The 21,998-nt window shown below is 40.5% G+C and overlaps 1 protein-coding gene across 1 annotated transcript in view; it reads right to left on the bottom strand.

Moving 5' to 3' along the window:
- adgrv1 (adhesion G protein-coupled receptor V1) overlaps positions 1–21,998 on the bottom strand; it is a 537,083-nt gene that overhangs the window by 193,045 nt on the left and 322,040 nt on the right. Inside the window, exons 79-83 of the mRNA XM_069918000.1 lie at positions 19,156–19,563; positions 16,120–16,304; positions 8,950–9,202; positions 6,744–6,883; positions 4,632–4,792 (exon numbers count right to left, since the gene is read on the bottom strand). Of these exons, the coding sequence (XP_069774101.1) occupies positions 4,632–4,792; positions 6,744–6,883; positions 8,950–9,202; positions 16,120–16,304; positions 19,156–19,563 (1,147 nt within the window). The remainder of the gene's footprint in view (positions 1–4,631; positions 4,793–6,743; positions 6,884–8,949; positions 9,203–16,119; positions 16,305–19,155; positions 19,564–21,998) is intronic.

Below are 21,998 nucleotides of genomic sequence, written 5' to 3'. Positions count from 1 at the left end.
TTGATCCATTTTATGTACTTAAAGAGCTTATTTTGCAGGGTAGAAAGATGGATTTCTAATCTTGATATCCAAAAGCTGGAGAATTTTCATCTCTCAGGATAGCCAGTATGCCATGCCCACTGGTAGACCTCAGGGTATTTCCATGTGCTTCTTTAAATACTTTAAATTAGATAAAGATGTGTTTCTTACAGTGCTGCCTTTGACTTGAAATTATTGCTCAGTTATTGTCACAGGTGGGCCATGGCATGTTTGCCCAGAAACAAGGTGGGCCGGGCAGCAAAAATGGTTGAGAGCCACTGAGATTCCCAGTTCCCTCTGTTCCACAGTACTCCTCAGTGCCCTTTCCTGGTTTGTCCTTCCAAAATGCAACACCTCACACTAGTTTGCATTAAATTCCATCTGCCATGTTTCAGCCCATTTTTCCAGTTGGTCAAGAACCCCCTGAGGCAAATGTGTCAAGTGCCATCTTCACCATCATGTGTACCTGAATTGCAGCTTTCAGGGAAAGTTGTTGTCTGAAGCCTCACTTGTCTACAACACGCTCCAGGCCATTCCAGTCACCACACAAATTCTACCCTGGTTTGACTTATCAAAGGGCAACATTTGACAGATTTCAATTCCTTTTCCCACACCTTAGCCCACTTTCCCAACTGATCCACATACTATCGTAAACTTCCGCAATGCCAAATTCTCCATTAATGTTGGTGTCATTCACAAATTTACCAATCACGTTAAATACATAGCCATTCAAAGCAGGTTGTAGAATGGGTGTAGGTCAGTGGGACTAACGGAATGATGGCTTGGCACAGACCAGAAGGGCCGAATGGCCTGTTTTCCTATGTAGTGTTCTATGGAATGTTGATAACAAACAACTGTGGAGCCAGTGCTGACCCTGTGATACAACACTGGTCACAGGACTCCAATCAGGGGGAAAAAAGGTCCTTCACTACTGCCCTCTCACTGCTTCCACAAAGCCAATTTTGAATACATTTGGCCAGTTCGTGTTGGATCTTACCTTCCAGACTAACCTGTATGTGAGACCTCATCAAAGGCTTTGTTGATGAAGTCCTTATCCACTGCCCTGCCCTACCCTGATTAATCCTCATTGTCATCTCTTCAATAAATCCAACCCAATCAGGATGTAGAAGCTTTGGAGAGGGTGAGGAGGAGATTTACCAGGAAGTTGCCGAGTCTGTCAAACATGCCTTATGAAGCAAAGTTGACTACTTATGGGAGCGACAAAGGATGAGATGTGACTTAATTGAGGTATGCGTCAATGAGTAGTATAGGTAGGGTGGATAGCAAGCATCTTTTTTTCCCCCCGGGTGAGAGTAACAAATACCAGAGAACATCTGGTGAAGACTTGCGGAGGAAAGTTTAAGGGAGATATGAGAGGAAGATTAATTTTACACAGATAGTAGTAGGTGCCTGGAAAGCATTGCCTGGGTGGTGGTAGAGGCTGGCATAATTGGGACATTTAAAAGACTCTTAGATAAGCGTATGTGTGCAAGAAAAATAGAATTGAGGGCTGCAAGGTGGTGAAAGGATTAAATTGATGAGGAGCAGGTTTATACAGGTCGACAAAACATTGCAGGCCATGGATGAATGTCACTAGTTATAAAGGCAAATTGAGTTTAATTACATTAAAAAGGGTTAAGCAAAGATTTAATGGAATCGTTCAACACAACTTGTTTTGAGAAAGCGAATTGCTGGAATGAAAATTATCTTAATTAGTGGCGAGTCATTAAGTAGAGAGCATGCATTAAAAAAATCACTGATGACTGGATTCAACAGGACACTTCTACGAATAATTACACAGGTTGTTGGATTACAGATTTACAAAAAAAGATGTTCAAAGTATTCTGCAGGTTAGGTAGAATTTGTAAAATTCAAAGGTAGTAAATGGCGCTGAATAATCAAACACTCCAAAAAGCAGCAATGTTTATGATGGCTGATTGGGCCGAGTTTTTCTCTTTACTTCGGGGAAATAAACAAATATTCCAAAGGTGAAGTTCACAAGAAAATCAATCTTCTTCAATATGAAAAAAAAATCCCCTTCAGTTGTTGCTTAATACTTGCAGTTTCATTTTCTGTGAAATATCTACATTGCGCCTTTTACCACTGAAAAATTCCCATCTCTGTACAATCAACATTCAGCAGATTAAGAAGTAACCAGAGGAAAATTTGAATGGAAGCATTCAATAAAAACCGACAATGATTTGTGGCAGAAAACTAGGACTATTGGTACATATTCAAGGTTAAACATTAAACTAGAAAGGAAGGTGAATTGGCTTAAAGGTTTTTTTTTAAATATTGGCAATGCATCACAGACTGATGTATTGTTACCAATCTGCACATTGACTCTAGTGAAGTGATAATAAATGAAACAAAATGGGGGGTGGTACAGATGGCATAGTGGTTAGTGCAATGCCTTATTGCACCAGCAATCTGGAGGTTCGAATCCCACGCTGTCTGTGAGGAATTCGTATGTTCTCCCCGCATCTGCGAGGGTTTTCCTTGATGTCTCTGGTTTTCTCCCACGATTTGAAACATACCGGGGTTGTAGATTAATTGGGCATAAATTGAGCAGTACGGACACGTGGGTTGAAATGCCTAAATGTCTAAATTTGAAAAAAACTATAGCTTTTATTGTCGCAATGTAAATGTGCTGCTTGCTGTTGGCTACATTGGCTTTCCTTACAATGGTGATTCTAGATTAAGTGGCACATCCAATCAATCAGCAAAGTCAATGGACAATTGAAAACCAAATGTTAGAAAATACATTTTTTCAAGTCAACTGCATTGATACAATCAGCACTTCGAAGAACTTACGGCCAGTAACTTACTACTGCCTCATTGCTAAAACATTGTTAGAAACACATCAGAATCCCCAATTAATTGTGTAAATTCCATCTTAGAAAGTCAATCACGTAGCACAAGCTTTGTGTACTATCCTTCGTAAATTCATGGAATTAAAAAAAAAAATCATGATTGTTTTAATACCTTCAAAACTCTCATACATCTGACTCCAACCACATGCAGTGGCTTCTAAGACTATACAAGGCATGTCTGAAGCCACTTCTAGAGTTATGCAGTGGTGTACATCAGACCTCCATCTGCTGGCCATTGATGCAAAAGTGGATTCTTGTTGCATGACAAAGGAGAGCTGTCTTAACAGAACCTCAGCCACAACCTGAACCACTACTACTGATAAAGCCAGAGAGAGATCATATGGAAATAGGCTCTTTGGTCCATCTGCTGACTATCAAAGCTCTCATTTTAACAGTGATCCCACTCTAATTTTAATCCCTCCACATTCCCATTAATCATACCATGCTTTACATGGTATCTGTTTTCACACCACAGGCAAGCAGTGACATTAATTTGACCTGATGAAATTCCCAGGAAAACAGGATCTCCTGGGCCTTTCACACTGCAGTCCAAATTCACAGACATTTGCCGTCCCTAGCAATTTAGGTGGGTCCTGCCCCCAACCGATGATGTGTTACGCACTCACAGGAGTAAGAGCAAGTCCCCCCCGCCCCCCCACCCAACCCATCCATCAGTCGCCTGCCCGCTCCCTCTCTGGCCAACTGGTCAGTTGCCCACCCCCCCTCCCCCCCCCGACTCACTTCGGGGCCTCTTCGGCATGTCATAACGGCAGCACAATGCGGGATGTATGGCCGACGTTTCCCATAACCCCTCAAGCAGCTGGAACCACTCTGGGAAATATAGAGTGGTTCCAGCTGCATGAGGGGTTATGGCTAATGAGGACAGCCATTCATCCCGCATTGTGCTGCTGTCGCCACACGCTGAAGCAGCCCACTGTCATCAGGAGGTATGAGTCTTTTAATTTTCATTGCTTGTGTTATGCAGCACGCAAGCGCTGAAGTCACGAGGCTTCCCCTGCTTGGCCATTTGCCTTTTCAACACCGCAGGGAGCAAGTGGACCAGGAAAATTACCGGGCGCACAGCCCTACCTACGAGGTAGGGCCGCAGACCCATTTAAAATTCCCGGGCCGACCTTTTCACCCCGCAGGTTCACAGGAGGGTACCCGGGAACCTTCATTTTAAAAGGCCTGGTGGGAGTTATTCAATTCCCCTATTGGCCATGCATTTTTGAAATGGGAGGAAATTGGAGCACTTTCACATTGCAGGGAGAACCTGAAAAGTCCACATCGTCAACGTAAAAGGTCTCAACCCCACCTGATTGCACACACCCCCTCCGACCTACATGTTGACTTGATTGCTGACAGCCAGTTGCATCTTGTACACTTTAGTCACTCTCTCTGTAAATTACACCCTACAAAAAAATTTTCAGACTTGTACCATTTTACTTCAAGCATCCAGCATCCAAGATATTTAGCTTCTGTGTGCTCTTTATTGTTATTTAAGCTATCTCTCTCTAGCTACTCATTGAATTATACTGTACATGGAAACGTGTATATTTACACCACAAGGAAGGGTAACACCTTAAACACAATCAAATCAGTGGATAATTTGTATTTAAGCACCGTTGCTTTTCACCCTTACGTTCTTGGAAGGATAACATTACACTTCTTCACTGTCCAATCATCTGTAATTATTTGCTTTCATGTGCCTTCCGAAATGACATTTTATTTTCTATGTACCTGATATGCAAATAAAAGCAGAGGAGAAGAACGCTTCATTGTAGACGGAAAGTTGATCTGTTATGGCGGAGGCAGTATAGATGGACATGTGTGAACAGGCACATTCAACGAAGTTACTTGCTTCATCAACCACGTGACAGAACTGGTAATCTGTCAGCCAACTACTAAAAAAATAAATCACAGGAAAAGATTGTTGGAGATATTATCAGACTGAAATGGTTTTTAAAAAAAATCAAACGACTTACTTTTGTCCCAGTGGCACCTCGAGCCATTCTATACCTTACAGCAAATGCTGACAATAATTTTTACTCCATTTGTGTTCATGTCAATTAACCACAGTGGCAAAATCAGTTAAATGCACCATTTGTGTTTGATCACTTCCTGTGGTCAAGATTCCCTTTAAAAGACAAATAAGCACCCAGGACTTGGTGCATCAGCTTCATTTGAAATTTGTAACTTGAACTGTGATTGACACTACCTACTAAATATTCGATCTCAGGATGGTTGGCTGCTGTGAGAAAATTTATGGCCTGTTATTTGAAGAAAGAAGATCATAATGAGGATCTGAGTATTAAAATGCTGACTGGGAGAGAGGGGAACTAACCACATTCCATTCTCTGTCTTTACTTCAACCAAGGGTTGGGCTGATAATTAACTCCTTATTTAGCAAAGACAGTAAAAGACTATTAATCATTGAGTAAGGGACATGACCCTGGTGAATAAAACTCAAGGGAATTCTAAGCAACATGTGATGAAAGCTTATTCAAGTGTTCTGGAAAACTAAGTTTGTATGTAATCTGTGAGACACGAGGCAGGCTCTCTTGGGATGAGACTAGCTGCCAGTGGCTGTGCTTCTTGCTGTAATGGAGTTCTCATGCTTTGCAAAGTGAATTAAAAAAAGGTTTGCAGATGTTTTCGTGTTTGTTTATCAAGCAACCTCAGGTGCACTTTAACAATAAAGCCAAGCAAAGTGGAAGCAGATGTTCTATTTCTGCACAGCACTCTCTGAAACAACAAAGCCAGTATTTCCTGTAAAATCAGCAATGCACTTATTGCATTGATTTGCTTGGGAAAGCATTGAGGATCTGTGAAAGTTACAGCCAGCTGACTATCTCAGGTAATAAAAATATTACACCTGCCGTTCTGGTTTGAGGGCTCCTATATGCTAACATTAATATTCCCACATGAAAATCTGAGCAAACAACAATGCCACGACATTAGATTAAGCCAATATTATACTTAGATACAACCTTCACAAAGTCAGGACCTTCTTACCATATGCTATTTTCAGAATTCAATTTGTGCTGGCAGCCAAATAGGGATAATACCCAACTGAGAGGGAAGAAGACCAGAGACCATGTCTGGTGGAAAGCCTGCTTGGTAGTGCTCCTTTCCTTGACTACAGGTAACTTTACAAACAGCAGTCTCTAATCTGCCAGCCCCCAAACCCCATTAAACAGAATGGTTTTGCATACTTTGAGAAATCTGGCTGATCATGCTCAAATTTCAAAGGCTTCCCAGTATTGTGATGGAACCTAATTTTAACAAAGACCTGCCTTTCAGTCTGCCTCTCCGAACAGGGTGGCCGAGCAGCTTCTAAATTTACCATGGTTAAATGGATGTGATGCATCAGGTTTTGACGAATTTGTCAATTTTATCCCTGCCAACCACCCTAACCTTCCCCCGAAACCCTGTTCATCAAACTTACATTTAAGGAAACAAAAGGGAACTGGCCATCTTCAGGATATATTCGTTATTAATGGAAAAATTATGGAAGGAGCATATGGATTTGAAAAGCATCTTGATAGGCAGGTCCCTGTTCAAGCAGCAAGCAAGCAAGCACACTGAACACTGTACAATGCATAAAGATGGTTACTACACACTTCTAGCAATCTCCACTTTCACAACAGCACATATAAAAGTAAATCCACTCATCCCAAAATCCAGGAAATGGACGATTTGAACAGAGAAGAATTTGTTGACTGAACTACAAGACTGTATGGATTGTTCAGCAACTTACACGAGGTACTGTTCCTTCTGGAAGCAAGTGAACAATGAAGTAGAGCAGTACTCCTTGAGTTAATGGAAAAGGGATTCTTTTAAAACACTCACCTTTCAGCTGCTTGATTCCAAAGAAGACACGAGGAGGTGTGTGGAACAACAGGACTATCAGGACTGTGAATCCGATAGATTATTTCATTGCCATCTGCAAGAGGCCCAGGGTTTTGATCTTTCAAGCTTGCTGAAAATATCTTGGATACAACAGAAGTCAGAATGAGACCACACAATAAAATCTGCATCCTTCATAAATAGTTATTTTAATTTTTTTTTTACTTTAAATTTTTTAAGTTTATATTTAGACATACAGGACGATAACATGCTCTTCTGTTCCATAATACCCAAGTAGAGTGAAACCTCGTTAGAACGCGATTCGTTAATCCACGGAATTGCTTATAGCGCGGGTGTCTGTGGACCCCAAACTGCTAAGGGGCAGACTGATGACAATCAGCCGTTGACCCAACTCCCTGTGCCTGACAAGCCACTGCCCCGACATTCTGCGGCAGCTGCCCCAGCCCCGACGTACCGCGCTGGCAGCCCCAGCCCCGACGTCCCGCGCCGGGAGCCCCTGCCCCGACGTCCCACGCTGGCCACCCCTGCCCCGACGTCCTACACCGGCCGCCCCTGCCCCAATGTCCCGCGCCGGCCGCCCCTGCCCCAATGTCCCGTGCATGCCGCCCCAGCCCTGACATCGTATGCCGGGAGCCCCTGCCCCGAAGTCCCGTGCCGGCTGCCCCTACATCTGTTCCGTGACTCAGCTGCAACATGGTATGAAATCTTGGACCCCAACTACCACATTCTAACGAGATTTTACAGTTACCTCAGTTAACCTGCGCCACTGGTACATTTTGAATGGTAGGAGGATACCAGAGCCCCCAGGGAAAATCCACACAGACAAAAGGAGAACTTACAAAAGCTTGCAGACAGCAAAGGATTCGAACCCCGGTCCCAATCGCTGGTGCTGACACAGTGTTGTGCAAACCACTATGTCAACCATGCCACCCCTAATGTATGGTTGCATGGTTATACATTTTAAAGTCAAAATCAAAACATTGAATCCTAAATTAATTCTTTAACGAAATTAACATTAGCTGAACCATCAAGTTAAGATTTTTCAACTTTTTTACCTCACCACAATCATTAAGAAATAACCACTAACTACTGTACAAGATTAGTCTCTTTAAAATTGTTTAATTTTATTCCTCACCACATCGAAGGCTGGTATTTTGCCCATCGAGGGCATTCCTGTCAGATGATTCACCCACATTTCCCGATAACCTATTTACTCTCACACGTCCATTGATGCCCTATGTCGCTCCAACCGGGCAGGAACATAAAGGGTAATTTACAAGAGCCAACCCACCTACCAACTCACAGAATGTGGGAGGGAACCAGATCACACAAGAGAAACCTACATCGTCACAGGGATAACAAGCAAACTGCAGCCAGTCAGCAACTGGGTGGCTGGAGCAGCGAGGCAGAAGCACTCCCTGCTGTGTCACTCTGGCACCCTGATTTCATCTGCCAATTATGTATAACTAAGGTACTTGCCAAGCCATGAAGAAATAACCTACATTGCCAGTGCTAGGTGGCACAAGAGTACCAGCTAATTAGATTACTAATTAAAATTAGAAATAAAAACACAATCAGTTGGTTCAACAGCGTAATTTACTCAGCAAAGATAAAGATACGCAACCAACGATTTGGACAGGCAGGAGGTCATTGGTGTGTATAAGGGAGGGAGGGCTCAACATGAAATGGGGAGAGGGGATGACTCTGAATGGAGAAGAGTGGCGAGCTGGAGGAAAGGAGACAGAGAGATAGGGAAGAGTGGGAGAATGGGGAGTGGTCCAGCAGAAACCCGAAAAGTCGATGCTCATGCCATCCAGTTGGAGGGATTACATGGTTACTCAGATTCTGGCAACCTTAGTCCAAGTCTAGCACCAGTAATGCAAGATTTTTTATCGATGGGTTATAAACATTCCACTTGTGCCTGTTAGGCTGAATTGCCAGCATTAAACATTGTAGGAGTTACTAAAGATGTCAATGAAATCAGGGAAGTAACTACTTCATCAAGAGCAAATAATTTTAAACATCAACACCAAGCTTCAATTGATCAATTAAAGCCAATGGAAAAGTCGGAAAAAAAAATTGTGAAGCACCACTGATTCTTTTGTCTATTTTGGATTCTAAATCTAAATATAAATCATTAACCTTTAACTATTTACAAATAGATATTTTCAGAAGACATTGATCCTACTTTGTTGTTGAGTGCAGTTCCCTTTGCACTGGTTTGGAACCAGATTTGGCTGCTGTACTCTGTGAACTGCACATGCTGGCAACTTTCCGGCCCTGGGCTAGGTGAGGATGCAGAAGAAACTTCCAGCAGCTGTTCAGGAACTTGCAGGAAATCACCATTCTTCCACTCAACCTTGTGCCCATTAATTTGTTGGGGATACCAGTGATAGGACTTAATTGAGAGGTATTGACACGTATCAAGAATCGTCTTGCCTCTGTGGAATTAAAAGACGTGAATATAAATATCTAAGTGAAGCCAAGTTCACTCATTTTGATTGGATTAGCTCAGAGCCTGCCATTTCTTGCCTCAAACCCCAGCGATATTCTCCACCACCCCCCCCCACCAAAGGCATTGATATCACGCTAATTTTACTCCACATTTCTCCAACCCAAAATATTCTCAGCTTTTATTGCAGATTTCCAGCATTTGCCATCTTTTGATTTTTCCTTAATAGTACGTCTTGCTTGACCAACCCATGGAATTATTTAAACAGGTATTGGCAGAGAATTATTGCATGTAATAAATCTTTTCTGAAAAGCCTTTGACAAGGTGGCAAAAAATGACAGTAGGACCACATAAAGACCATTTTAGATTTGGAAGCAAAAGTACCTCTTCCAAATTTGAGAACAGCAAAGTTTATACATAGGATGGACTGTGATTAGCTCTAGTTGGTTAGATTAATAAATGGGGATTGAGGATATAATTATCAATACATTTCAACATCCACAAATATCAATTATTATCCTTTGATAAAAAAACGGTACATATTGGAAATATAGGTCTCGTTTGTTCATGGAAATCAATGGTTTTTGGAGTACAAATGCAAAATCACGAAGGTTGGAGTAGAACTCAGTAAGATAATACAAATGCAAATTAAACATTAGATTTACTATGAGATGTACACATAGGAACATAGGAAGTAGGAATAGGAGTAGGCCAAAAATGGCCAATCGAGCCTGCTCCGCCATTCAATACAATCATGGCTGATCTAATTTATGACCTAACTCCACCTACCTGTCTTCTCCCCATATCCCCTAATTCCTCTATCATGTAAAAATTTATCTAACCGAATTTTAAAATGGAAAATAACGAACTACACTTGAATACTGAATGCAGTTCCCTTGACCACATTGTAATTGGCTACAGAATTATAGAAGAGGGTCCAAAAAAAAGCTGGAGATGAAAATGGAATTGGGCAGATATATCTATCCAGAAGAGATGATTTGATTGGGGCACTAGCGCAGATAAAACAGAGTTTTAATCAGGATGTAATTATTTTTAAAAAATCTAATATGATGCTTCATTTGTGGGAAAGAGGAAATTCAAGTTTGCCAACGCAATGGCTATCAAAGAGTACAACAGGATATAGATCAGTTATTGACATGGGTAGAGAAATGATAAATATGGTTTAACCTGAACTAGTGAGATGTTGCACCTGGTTTTGGTGGGCAGTGGGGGGAGAGCAAATGTAAAAGGGAAAGTACACAGTTAACGGCAATCCCTTAAAGTTTTGATGTTTATAAGGATCTGAGGGTCCAGGTCCAGAACTCCTTGGAAGTGGCCTCACAAGTAATTGGTGAAGAAGGTGCATGTCATGCTTGGTTTCATGAGGTAGGGCATTGAGGACAAGAATGAGGAAGTCATATTGCAGGTAGGTAAGTTTTTGGTTAGGCCATGCTTGGAATATTGTGCGTAATTTTATTTGTCCTGTTGCAGGAAGAATGTGTAGGCTTTGCAAAGGGTACCAGAAGAAATTTACTAGGCTGCTAACTTGATTATGAGCTGAGGGGAGATGTTGAACAAACTTGAATTGTTTTCTCTGGAGCTGTGGGGTGACCTGAAAGAAGTTCGTAAAATTATGAGAGGAGGTCAGAATTTTTTTTCCCCCACTGGATAAAAATATTATAGACCAGAGGAAGTGTTCAAAGTGGGGGTCTGGAGGTGGGGAGGTAGGGGTAAGTTGAAATGGGCCAGGTCATTTTATTTTTTTTTTTTTTTTTTTATACACACAGAGTGGTGGATGCTTGGAATGGGCTGCCAGAGGTGGGGTGGGAGGGAAGGGGGAACCAGGTGCAACTGAAGCAAGCAGGAGGCTTCTGGATGGATGCATGAATATACAGTGAAGGGAAGGGTATGTATCATGTGCAAGCAGCCAAGCAGCAGAGTTTGAGTTTAATCAGGGCATCATACTCAGCACACACAGTGTGGGCCAAAGGGCCTGTTCCTGTGTGGCACGGCACTGCACTTTCTATAGTCAAGGTAAACAAATAAACAAAGAGCAAATTCAGAAGAAATCTGATGAGAAGTGGAGTTCATCAACATAAGTAGCAATTGAGGAGAGCAATGGAGACACATTTAAGGAAAAACCTGACAAGTTTATGAGGAAGAAAGTAACAGTTGTAAGATGGAAGGTGACTAGACCCAAACATGGACTGACCAGGGGAATTGGTCATGCTGTATGTTGTGAGCAAATAGGAATAAGTGTTAAAATAGCCATCTTGGAGTGAAACATAAAAGTCTGCAGATGCTAATATTGCAGAAAAAGTCCATAGAAATGCTGAAGGAACTCAGCCGGTCTCGTAGCATCTACAGGAGTTAAAGATATATCACTGATGTTTCAGGCATGAGCCCTTCTTAAATTTTGCCTGATAAAACTCGTACACTGCTGCCTGCACATGATACATAGCCCTCTATTCACGGTAATTAAATTACCGTGGGAGAGATAAATAATATGTTGCAGTTAGTGCAAAAGGAATGAACATAGCAACAGTACAAATGTATTTTTGGGGCTGGTGTTGCGTTAAGGTTCGGATAATGGGAAAGGTAACACGTGGTGAACAAAGCAGCACTGAGTTTATTGTCATAGGCATCATAAAATGTACTGATGCACCAAAATTCTGGCTTCCTGCAATTAGTCAGGTACTTTGTGTTTTTTTTTTAAAAACCTACAAAAGAGAAAATAAATATTCAGAGTTATTCTGGTGACAGCATTGATGCAGAGAATCATTTTGTGGTGTCGGAATAGTCTCTGATAAATGTAACAAGAGGACGTTCAAGAGCCTGATAGTGGTTAGATAGAAATTTTCATGAACCTAAACGTGATGGTCCTCAGGCTTCTGTACCTTGTGCCTGAAGGGACATTGAGAAGAGGTTGTGGCCAAGCATATTGGCTGCACCTCACATAGATTTATTCATTGGATAGGAGTTTGAAGGCTGTGATGGATATGGCTCAGTTAGTAATTTCTCCAGAGCCTTGTATGTTCCTGGGACCCTAAAATACTAATTTCCACAATACATCAGCCAAAGATTGATGCTAGTGAAATCTCCTCAGATTCCTTAAAAACATATAGTGGCATTGGGTCTTCTCAGGGTTGTCTCAATGTGCCAACTCCAAGAGAGGTCTTGTGAAATATGGACTCCTGGAACTTGAAGATTCTGACTCTATCTCCTGCCTAAAATCAACAATAAGCTCCTTGGTCTTGGAGATGTTGAGAGCAAGATTCTTGTTCTGGCACCACCCAACCAGATTATTGATCTCCATTCTGTATTCTTACTCACTTCCAGTTATATGGCCAACAATGGCAGCAAATTTAAAATTGTGTTGGAGCCAATAGTTGTGCATGTATTGGGCAGAGGTCTAAACATGCAGCCTTGGGTACTCCTGTGTTGATGATCAGTGAGGAGGAGATGATGTTGCTAATATGCACTCACTCGAGTCTCTTGATGAGGAAGTCAAGGATCCAGTTGTAGAGCGATGAACAAGAATCCCAGATCCTTCAGTTTGGTCATAGGATTTGCTGGTGTGATGCTGTAGCCCTAGTCGGTGAACAAGAGCCTGAAGTAGATAGTCATGTGGACCAGGCCATTGGCTCCACAACCAACTTATCAAAGTTCATCATCACGATGGCATCAGTGTATGGCAAAGTCCATGTAGGAGTTTGTATCTGTTGCCCTACTTCATTCACATTCAACATCCTGAACTCACAAATGATAAGAATTTTAATGCCAAGGAGATCCATCCGCAAATCTAGTTCGAGTCTCATTTAGAGTCTGTTTAACCTGCCTTTCTGGTGCTAAAGCATTTCTTGTCTGAGATAATTTTGCAATTTTAAAAATTGTCATTTAAATATATACTTCTGTTGATTGATGGCAAATTTAAACCTATTTGTGATTTTGTAGTTATTGTGGATAAATTAACATTTAAAAGACAAAAATAAAATTGAACATCAGCAGGGGAGAACGTTGTGGACATATTTCATGCACATTTTTCTTACTATGTATACATAACAGGTATTTAATCTACTGTTAAATCTCAAGAAAAATCAAATTTTTCCTGGGTACATGAAATATTTTCATATTAAATCATTTTCTGCAGAGCATTAAAATTATAGAAATTACTTTGCACTGATCAGCATGGCAAAACTAAATACCAAACATATATTGCAATTTAGATGTAAACAAAAATCAGATGTACCATGAGAAAAAAGAGCTAATTTTTTACAAATTTTCATGTTCACTATTCCCAATTAGCAATATTTTACTGTCAATATCAGAATCTGAATTTATTGTTCAGAACAAGTCATAAAATTCAGTGTTTTGCAGTAGTGTCTTAGTGAAAACATTCATATAAACCACCTTACAGCTGTTACGAACCAAGTGTGACGAGGAGTGTCACGGCAATGAACCAGGCAGTGTTTAATTTTTTAAAAACTAATTTTACTTCTAACTCTTAAACTGAGTCTTAACTTTTAAACTATCCTCAACACTAAATCTATCCCTATGAGCAGGTGTCTAGTGTATGAGTAGATGTCTAGTGTAAGTGTGCGTGTGTCTGATATACCCAAACCATTACAGTCCAGAAAGTTATTTCAAAGTTCAGTCTTTTAAATTCAGTGTTGAAGTGTACGCCCTTGAAATTTGATGCCCAGAATTAATGATGAACTGATGCGAAGACTGGAGTTGTGGCTGCTATAGACTCACGGAATCTCCTTGCGTTGCCTTTGAAGAAATGTCCATCCACATGAGCTGTGGTCACAGCACTCCTGGTCCTTTTGTAGACAAGACTTGAGGCCCAGTCATTCACAGAACATGCTTTGTTCTGAATTCCAAAAAAATGGCTGGCCACACGAGCAGCTTCAAAGAATGGTTTTTCCCTCCAGCAGTCAGAATGGTTCTCCCTTGCAAAATCACAGTTTCTTTATTCAAATGTATCAAATTCTGGAACAGACTGTAACAAGCCTTTCCTCCTTTCTTCCCATGTATCGAATTATCACTGGGCTGTGACTTGTGTGAAATGTCAACTGTCAACATTCAGTCCCTCCTGACTATACTATCCCTTACAGTGATAATCCCATTTTAGTAAAATGGGAGCTCGTAATACAACAATATTTTTTTTAAATAGTGCACGAAAAGTAAGGCAGTGTCTTTGATTCATTGATTATTCAGGAATCTGATGGTCTGGAAACAATTTTTTTTAATTATTTTCAATAATATACTTGCATATGTAACCATTAATCAATGATTATTTACTCTATATTCATTATTCAATTAATTCAGTTATCATACAGTTATTTCAGTTATTCACTTTTACCATTGAACAATTATAATATGAGATAAGGGTGGCGAGAGAAGATGGATCAGGTGGTAATAAGGATACAGGATAAAGAGAATGGGTAAAAGTTAATGGTGGCAGAATAACATGGAGGATGTGCTTTGAAGCAAGATTAGATAAAGAAATGAGAAATAATGGTGGAAAACCAAGGATTGGTAATGCTGCTAGCATAAGGGACATGATTGTTTGAACAAGCAAGGTTAGAATTTCACATAAAAAGAGAGTGCATGCTGTGATCAGTGGGCAGTCAGTGACTGGTCTTTTTGATTGCCCCAGCTTTTGTTTCCAAATAAAAGTTTTAACTTTTCTGAAGAATTCTCCACGAGGCCTCATTTTTGGACATCAAAAAACCACAACAAAGGCAGTCAGGAAGAAACTGTCCTTGTGCTGCTAAGTGCTCGTCTTTAGGCTTCTGTCCCTTTCTCCCCAATGGGAGCAGAGTGAAGAGGGCATGGCCTGTGTGGTGGGGGGTTTCAAAGACGGCAGCTCTGCCGCTGGTGCGACGGAGTGGAGATGCTGCTCCTCCGCAGGGTCCAGCTGCTGAAGGGTTCCTGATACATATTGTCAACAAAATTAAAATAAAGTATTAAAAAAGGGGGTTCCTGACCATGTCAGAGGTTCGGATCTGGAGCTCGGGTCACCAGTGGTTTGGAGTGGACTCTGAGAGGCTCCAGGGGCTGCAGAAGCACTGGAGGCAAATCCATGGACAGTCAGTGACTCAGGAGGAATCTCTTTTGCTTCTCTCTCTGACTGAAGGTCTGATTGTAATTCAGACTGTAAGAGGTGCTTAGGCAATTCCTGCCGGTGGCAAATCTGTCTGCCTTGCAGCAGGCAAAAAGAAATTTCATACTGCCTCTTGTAGATGTTCTTGATGGAGTGAAGTCAGGTGCCTGTGATATCACAGGCCAAGTTAACAACCTTCTGGAGTTTATCCTTGTCCTGAGAGTTGGCACCTCCATACCAGACAGTGATGCAACCAGCCGGAAGGCTCTCCATGGTCCACCTGTAGTTTTCGAGATTCTTCTGTGACATACCAAATCTCCTCAAACACCTCACAAAATATAGCCTTTGGAGATCAACATGGAAGCTCCAGGACAGATCCTCAGAATTTGAACTTCTGGGTCATGTTCCCCTGACTTCGTCCTGAAGTCTTCAATCATCTCCTTGGTTTTGCTAATGTTGAGTGTAAAGTTGACACCACTCACTGAGCTGATCTATCTCCCTCCTGCACACTTCCTCATTGCCATTTGTGATATAATACATTGTCTCAGCCAAGATTCATATGATTAATGCTAGTGCGATATCAGAATATAAAGGGTTCAATTTTTCCAATTTATTTACAGAATATATTAAATTTATAACCATTTACATTTGGCGAGTGTGCATTCTTTATGATGTTCTCTTTTGCAGGTATTAACTAAAAGCTACAATGCATTCAGTATCAAAGCATTAAATTTAACTTGGATTTATAGAATGACTGTTGTTCTAGGAAATCATTTCATAAAATGTGGACAATTTACCTCTGACCAGGTGATCCACATTTGACATCAGTGAGGAGTGAAAAGGCAAATCTTTCAGTCACTTCAGCCAGCTGACTGAATCCTTTGGTGTCCTTGCGGGTAGGATCTAGTAGTGCACAAAGACTGTTATATAGTAGTGCTCTGCTGGTATCACTGAGAGGCTTCTTGTCTCCTTCCTTTATCACCTGATAAATCATGAGTAAAACAATCTATTAGATTGTGATTCAAAGTGACGAAGTAAATATGTAAATTACAGATGAGACAAGCTGCTTAAAGAAGAGCACTTTCTATACATATTCCCCTCATTTCAGGGCACCATAATGATTCATATACACCACCAGGTGCTGAGATCTCTCTGGTGATGCTCTGCCAGGCCCCTACTGCAGCTATCTTCAGTTTCTGCTTGTCTTGGGGGCTGGTTCTCTTACGTTTTCCTTTCATCATATAGAAGGCATGTTCAATTGGATTTAGATCGGGGAGCTTTGAAAAACTGCTTGTTGCTTTAGCAGTTTGGTTTGTATCATTGTGTCGCTGTAGGATGAAGCACTGTCCAATGAGTTTGGAGGCATTTGCTTGAATGTGAGCAAATATTTCTATTCACCTCAGAATTCATTTTGCTGCTGCATCAGCAGTTACATCATCAATGAAGATAAGTGCGCCAGTACCTGTGGCAGCCGTACACGCCCAGGACATAACACCTCAACCACCATGTTTGACAGATGAGGTGGTATGCTTTGGATCTTGGGCAGATCCTTTACACCTCCGCACTTTGCTCTGCATCACCTCGATACAGGTTAATCTTGGTCTCATTTGTCAACAAGACGATTTTCCAGAATTTTACAGACTCTTTTAAATACTTCTTGGCAAACTGTAATCTGGCCGACCTGTTTCTGTGGTTAACTGGTGGTTTGCATCTTGCAGCGTAGCCTCTGTATTTCTGTTCATGAAGCCTTCTGCAGTCAGTGTGGGGATTTTTCTTCAGTATGATGAGAATTCTTCCGTCATCAGCAGTGGAGATCTTCCTTGGCCGACCAGTCCCTTTGTGGTTACTGACCACACCAGTACGCTCTTTCTTCTTTATGATATTCCCAATCATTGATTTGGGTAATGCAAAGATTTGGGTGATGTCTCTTACTGTTTTATTCTTGCTTTTCAGCCTTACAAAGGCTTCTTTGACTTACATTGGCACAACTCTGGTCCTCATGTTGAAAAATGACAACTACAGACTCCAAAGGTGATCAAAAGCTTAGAAGCAAGCCCAGCTCTTTTATACCTGCACCAATGAAGCAATTAAACATTCCTCACAAATGTCCAAAATGTTATGGTGCCCTGAAATGAGGGACTATGCATAAAAAGTGCTGTAATTTCTACATGGTCAAATATAACCTTGAATAAAATCTGAAATGTGTACTTTAATTACCTGTGAGTTGTTTGAATACAAATTTAAAATGTGGGAGCACAGGGGCAAATAAAGGAAAAGTATATCTTTGTCCTAAAAATTGTGGAGGTCACTGTATGTAATGAACTGCAGGATGATTGGAGTGAAAGTAGGGCTGCTTAGGGACAAGGCGACCTTTTCTTAGGGTGACAGCAGGAAGTACCAGAGGACATCTGTATAAGGTGAGGGGAGGAAAATTTAAGGGAGAAGTCAAGGGCAGTCTTTAAAAAAAAAATTACACACAGTTATAGGTGCGTGGAATGCATTGTCTGGGGTGGTGGTAGAGACTGGTACTATGGGGACATTTAAAAGACTCTTGAACAGGCACATGGATGCAAGAAAAATAGAGGGTTTTGAGTGTGAGGTTAGAAGGATAAGATTGTTGTGTAGGTTTATACAGGTTGGCATAACATTGTGGGCCGAACAGCCTGTAACATTCTGTGTTCTTGGACTAAATTGCATTTGATAGCTCTGGTCACTGGCGTATAGAAAGATGAGAGGAGAATTTCACTGAAACTATTCAAATACTGGGAGGACTGTATCGAGTGGAAATAGAGAAGATGTTTCCAGTGATGGGAAAGTCTGGGACCAGACGGCATAGCCTTAGGGAAAAAAAAAGATGTCCTATTAGAACAGAGATGAGAAGAAGTTTCTTCAGCCAGAGGATGAAGAATCTGCAGAATTTGTTGCCATGGATGTCTGTGTATAATTAAAGCAGAAGTTGATAGTTGTTATGGGGGAGAAGGCAGGAGAATGGGGTTGAATTGAAAAATACCAGTCAGAATCTGCACCTATGTCTTTTATGGACATCATGGGCTAAAGAGCCTGTTCCTGTTCTAAAGTTAATGTTCAACACTGTTTACCTCCAAGTATGTTAGCAAAATTAGAATTCAAATGAGACTAACTTCATGCTCAAATGATAATAGCGTGGGTACACTGTGTAAGCAGGTAAGTGCATGCATTTACAAAAAAACTTGTCAAGAGCGAAGCAATTGACAAAGGGGAGAATGCACTCTGACAATTTTGTTTTTTCAAAGTGTCCTCAGATTACATTATTTGTACATTACAATGACAACATTGAAAATGTTGGATATGTTCAACAAGTCAAGCAGCACCTATAGAGAAAGAGTTAACATGTCAAGGCAATAACCTTTTATCAACCTGAAATGTTGACTTTCTTCACAAATGGTGCCTGATCTGCTGACTGCAACATTTTCTGTTTGGATTTTAGATTTCAATCATCTGCATTTTGGAGTACAATTATAGTCAGATACACAACTACCTGGTAGTTAAATTGTTCTCCATTGTGAAGGTTGCCAGACCTCTCACTGCTTAGAATTATAATAGACATGCTGAAAGTATGTCTTTTCTGTTGTTCCACCATCAACCCCAGATCCCATTGGAAATTCGATGCCAGAGTAATTGTGTGCACTAATTACTGCACATTCAAGCAAATGCATCAGGATATATCGCTGACCCAAGTTTACTGCCTGATAAGTAAATGTTTGCCACCAAATATTACAAAATTCCCTTATAATTATAACAAAATACTTATCATACTGAGATTCTAATTGCCCATCTTAAATTGTAAGCTTCACCTTTTCTAACACTTTCATTACTGCACTGAGTTGTTCTTCTGTGGTTTCCACAGTAATCTTGCTTTGCAGTTTCTGAAGAATTTCATTTATTAATTCATCATCAAGGGATTGGTATAATTGATCAACTAAACCCCAGAGGAACTGGGAGTTAGCATCTGTAACTATTGTAATGTTTGCTATTTTGTAATCCTCATCCAACTGAATTCCTGCAGAAGGATTAAAGAGCACTACTTGAAACCGTTTGGGCAATGGATTGGAAGATGTCCGCTCTGGAGTAAGTACAATATCCAATGTCGTGCTTAACTGTCCTGGTTGAAAAGTTAAAATCCCTTCTGACTTCACAAAATCCATCCCTGCAATTGCTGGCGATATTAAAGTTTGGCCCACCAGTTCAGCCTTTCTTAACACCTATAAAACAAAAGGTTAATGCAAGATTACAATATTGATTTATGTTTCCATTTTAGTGAGCATCTATTGGTTCAGCTCTTATACATTGCACCATCGTAAATTTATTTTTCATGTTATATCTGATATAGAATCTGCAACAAATATAACACTCTTCTAATACCTTACAGGAAACTGGTTCAGAACTTTTCTAACACTGTCGGAATTTGAATGACAATCAGTTCCTTGTGTTAATTGGCCAACAGTTCTGGTGAATTCACAAGCTGCTGACCTATTCATCACAACGTTTGCAAATGCCACATCCTATGCTTCATCAAATCAGATTTTTATGAAGTTGCTCCACTGCACATTAACTGTGCATTAAATCTAAAGTCTAATCTCATAATTAGTAGGATAAATAACTTATTGATGATTGAATCATTGTTCATGAAGGCGAATCAATTTCACTTGCCCAAGAAGTGAGGATCTATAATGATATCAAACATGTTCAGATGGCATAGCTGAGAAATGAACACGTTGTCAAGCCTTTAAATGATATATTCTTCCTTCCAATTTCTGTGCTTGTAATTGAATTCACACATTCTAACTCATGTTCCTTCAGTTTTCCACCTGATTATTCTACAACCATTAAACCTCAGTGGTTAAAGAAGGTGCATTGTGTATCCTCCAGTTTCCAGGTATGTTACATTCTGCAAGCTGTGCTTTCAGCAACTTGGAAAGCCAAAAACATTTGCAATGAACTGTGCATGAAAAAGTCTAACAAGCCACTGTGAAATGTCCCCCTCAAGAAAGCTTTCGGCCAAGAGCAAAATACATTTATAATTAAGGTTGCAGCACTTCATATTTAAAAGATTTTGATTCATTATTTGAATTATAAACACCATTCCCCCCCCCCCCCCCCAAGTCAGTTCCAAACTTCCAGATGTTATATCATCAATTTATGGCAGTGGAAAGTTATTCCCCAAGTGTTATCCAGGAAACTTCTCTCCACAGTCAAATGACAGTTCTAGCTGTAGACTTTGTGATAGTACAGATTCTATCACCAATGTGTACATGTACAGATTGTAGTGTAGGATGACTCTGATTGGCTGAGAGTGTAGCCACGCCTACTGGCAGGTCTTAAAGCATTGCTCCGAGCCAGACCAGGTCATTCTGGACTGGTCGACCTACATGTGATATGCTCCAGTCTTCTAGTTAATAAAAGCCTTGGTTTGGATCAACAAGTCTTTGGTTCTTTCGACGCGCTCTACAGACGTATGGATTTCTATTCATCAAAAAACCTTTGTCAGACGGTGTGACGAGCTCCTGCAATCTGTTTCACAAAAGCCCTAGCCTGCATGATTAATCATATGGAGAACTGTTTGATCTTGTGATTTTTGAATTGTAATTCAGTTCCAGATCCATTTGTCCAAAATAAGCTGCAGCAGGTTTTTTTTAAGCACTTCTAGATCTGAGATTGAAGAAAAACTCTTATTTCTCTCACATAACAGAATATTTCGGTTCAAACACAAAAGAACTACCTTCAAATGTCAAATTGTACGATTTCACAATGTAAATTCTGTTCTAAACCAGGGAACCACACAGCATTTGACTTCAACCGAGGATCTAAAAAGAATGCCAGATTTTCATATAGTCAACATACAAAGCTCTGGCAAAGGGACAACGTCATGTATCGCTCCAACATGGCTAATTCTGCAGCCACAATTGCCTTTAAAAACCTGACCTTAAAATTTCTGTTTATCAATCAGACCTTCTCGTGAAAAATCAGAAGTAGGGTATTTGGCCCATTGGTTTCATGCCAGCCTCTAGCTATGCCAACAGTCCCATTCCCCTCATAATATCTTTCTTACCCCCGAAACTTATTTTCTCACACAAATCTATCAACTTCCCTTTCATTATTTTGATAAATGAATACCAAAGGTAAATTTTCAACAACCAATGGATCTAATCAGAACATCTTTGAGATGGCTTCTCAAAACTCAGTCCAAAATAAATATCATTAAAAAAAATTTTTTTCAACTTTTTGGTGATTCCTAACACACATCCTTAGAACACAATTCTTCCAGTCCTGGTACATCCTAGTGAAGCTTTTCTGCCCCATTTCCAGCTTAATGGCATCCTCCTTGCGGTTCACTGACCAGAACTGCAAACAATACTGCGAGTGCGGTTTCACAAACATCTTGTACAGGGGTCCCTACTCATTATTCAGATTCTCAAAATTGAATTGCCAGGCCTGTTTGAATGTGAGCTACCTACTGCAAGAGGACTTGAGTCAAAGAATGAAGATGTCTTACTGTAATTAAGACCATGCTTTGGTTTACCTTAGGAATTATATATTTCGGATGGAGGGAGAACAACAAAGTTTAATCAGATTTATATATTGGAATGGTTTTGTCCTGTAAGGAGAGATTAAGCAAACTGAGCCAATTCCCTAAGTT

Source organism: Narcine bancroftii, chromosome 1 (assembly GCF_036971445.1).
Source record: "Narcine bancroftii isolate sNarBan1 chromosome 1, sNarBan1.hap1, whole genome shotgun sequence".
Lineage (NCBI taxonomy): Eukaryota > Metazoa > Chordata > Chondrichthyes > Torpediniformes > Narcinidae > Narcine > Narcine bancroftii.
The sequence above is the reverse complement of the archived record's forward strand: the minus strand, read 5'-3'. Positions and strand labels throughout refer to the sequence as shown.